The sequence below is a fragment of the Apodemus sylvaticus genome, chromosome 2 (assembly GCF_947179515.1).
Source record: "Apodemus sylvaticus chromosome 2, mApoSyl1.1, whole genome shotgun sequence".
In the NCBI taxonomy this organism is placed as follows: Eukaryota; Metazoa; Chordata; class Mammalia; order Rodentia; family Muridae; genus Apodemus; species Apodemus sylvaticus.
The window spans coordinates 183,777,296-183,779,012 of NC_067473.1; the positions used below are offsets into that span (position 1 = coordinate 183,777,296).

Consider the following 1,717-nt stretch of genomic DNA (forward strand, 5'->3'; position numbering starts at 1 on the left):
ATATATTGCTTGGTTTAGTAGTAATTCAAGGGTAATTCACTCAGGAGTAACGAACATTGCAAAGGTAGGTGCACTAGACAAGGGCACACTGTACCACTAACGGTGTTCTTAAGACAATTTCAAATGTCAGTTTGACTAGATGGTAGGAAACACGCCATCGGGCATGGCACTGAGGACATCTTAGAGACGCTTAGCTGAAGACCAAAGACACACCCTGAATGTGGGCAACCCCATCCCAAAGCTGACAGAGACAGTGAAGCCAGAAGGAAGACTCAGCAGGAAAAAGCACCTGCTACAAAAGCCTAATGACCTGAGTTAACATAAATGTGAAATGAGAGAACCAATTGCACAGGCCTGTCCTCTGACCTACACCCCAGCCCAAGCACAAACACTTATAGTGTGGCATGCCCACCCCCTCATACACATTACACTCACACACACACTCACACACACTCACACACACACACACACACACTATAGTATGCCTACCACCCACATGCATTACATAGCACACGCACACGCACACACACACACACACACACACGCTAGTAATTTTTAAAACGAGAGGAAACGAGCTAAGCACCAGCATTCATCTCTCTGCTCCCTGATTGCAAGCTCAATGTAAGCAGCAGATTCACACTCTGCCTCACACTCCGCCTCACACACCACCTCACACTCCGCCTCACACTCCGCCTCACACCCCGCCTCACACTCCACCTCACACTCCGCCTCACACTCCACCTCACACTCCGCCTCACACTCCTCCTCACACACCACCTCACACTCCACCTCACACAGCGCCTCACACTCCTCCTCACACTCCTCCTCACACTCCTCCTCACACTCCTCCTCACACTCCTCCTCACACTCTGCCTCACAGTCCTCCTCACACTCCTCCTCACACTCCTCCTCACACTCCTCCTCACACTCTGCCTCACACTCCTCCTCACACTCTGCCTCACACTCCTCCTCACATGCTGCCATGACCTCCCTGCCATGAACGGCTGTATCCCCAAACTATGAGGCAGACCTAATGCTTCCGCCCCTGTGTGGCTTTCCTGAGATGTCTTCCCAAGGCAGAGCCAGGCCACTAGTACAGCTGCCCACCATCCCAGTGCCTATGCCACACACGCTTTTTCTTTCTTCAGATAAAAATAACGCAAAGGCCATTGCTTTCTCCTTGAAGTGCTTTAACTTAACAGCATGTTTTTAATTTCACCATTTTTCAAGCAAAATCATTTCTCAGTTTATTTTTCTTAACAGATGAGAAGAAAAACTAACAAATTAACAATGCATTGAACATGTTACCTGTAAGAATTTGGTGGTTTGCAGTAAATAAGCTAACCAACCGAACTGCCTAGAGGTCAGAACGGTGCATACCAGCCCACAAGTGTCGGGACAGCCAGGAACATCACCAGTCTCTATCCCTACTTCTCTCCAGTTTCACTGCTCCGTGTATCCTGTGTGTACACATCTTACCCTATTAGCAAAAGCTCATCAATGCAATTACAATTGCGAAGAAACAGCCATCTAATCAGCAAAGGCTCACCAAGCATCGGATGTGTGCCAGGCAACCAAGTAGCAAGTAAAGAAAGCGCTCCTGACAAGGGCCTTCTAGGGCAGTGCGGCCTGAGCTCATCCTGACAGAAGGATGTTTTGTGCCTTTCCCTCACAAGTGGGGCCCTATCTGGAATTATGCCTTTGCTTGTCTCCATGT

The 1,717-nt window shown here is 49.0% G+C and overlaps 1 protein-coding gene across 1 annotated transcript; it reads right to left on the reverse strand.

Annotated features, from left to right (window-relative positions):
- Nucleotides 1-555: 555 nt before the first annotated feature.
- Nucleotides 556-984, reverse strand: LOC127678175 (proline-rich protein 9-like). Its single transcript, XM_052172935.1, has one exon. It carries the CDS (start codon nucleotides 982-984, stop codon nucleotides 556-558), a length of 429 nt encoding a protein of 142 aa, XP_052028895.1.
- Nucleotides 985-1,717: the final 733 nt, after the last annotated feature.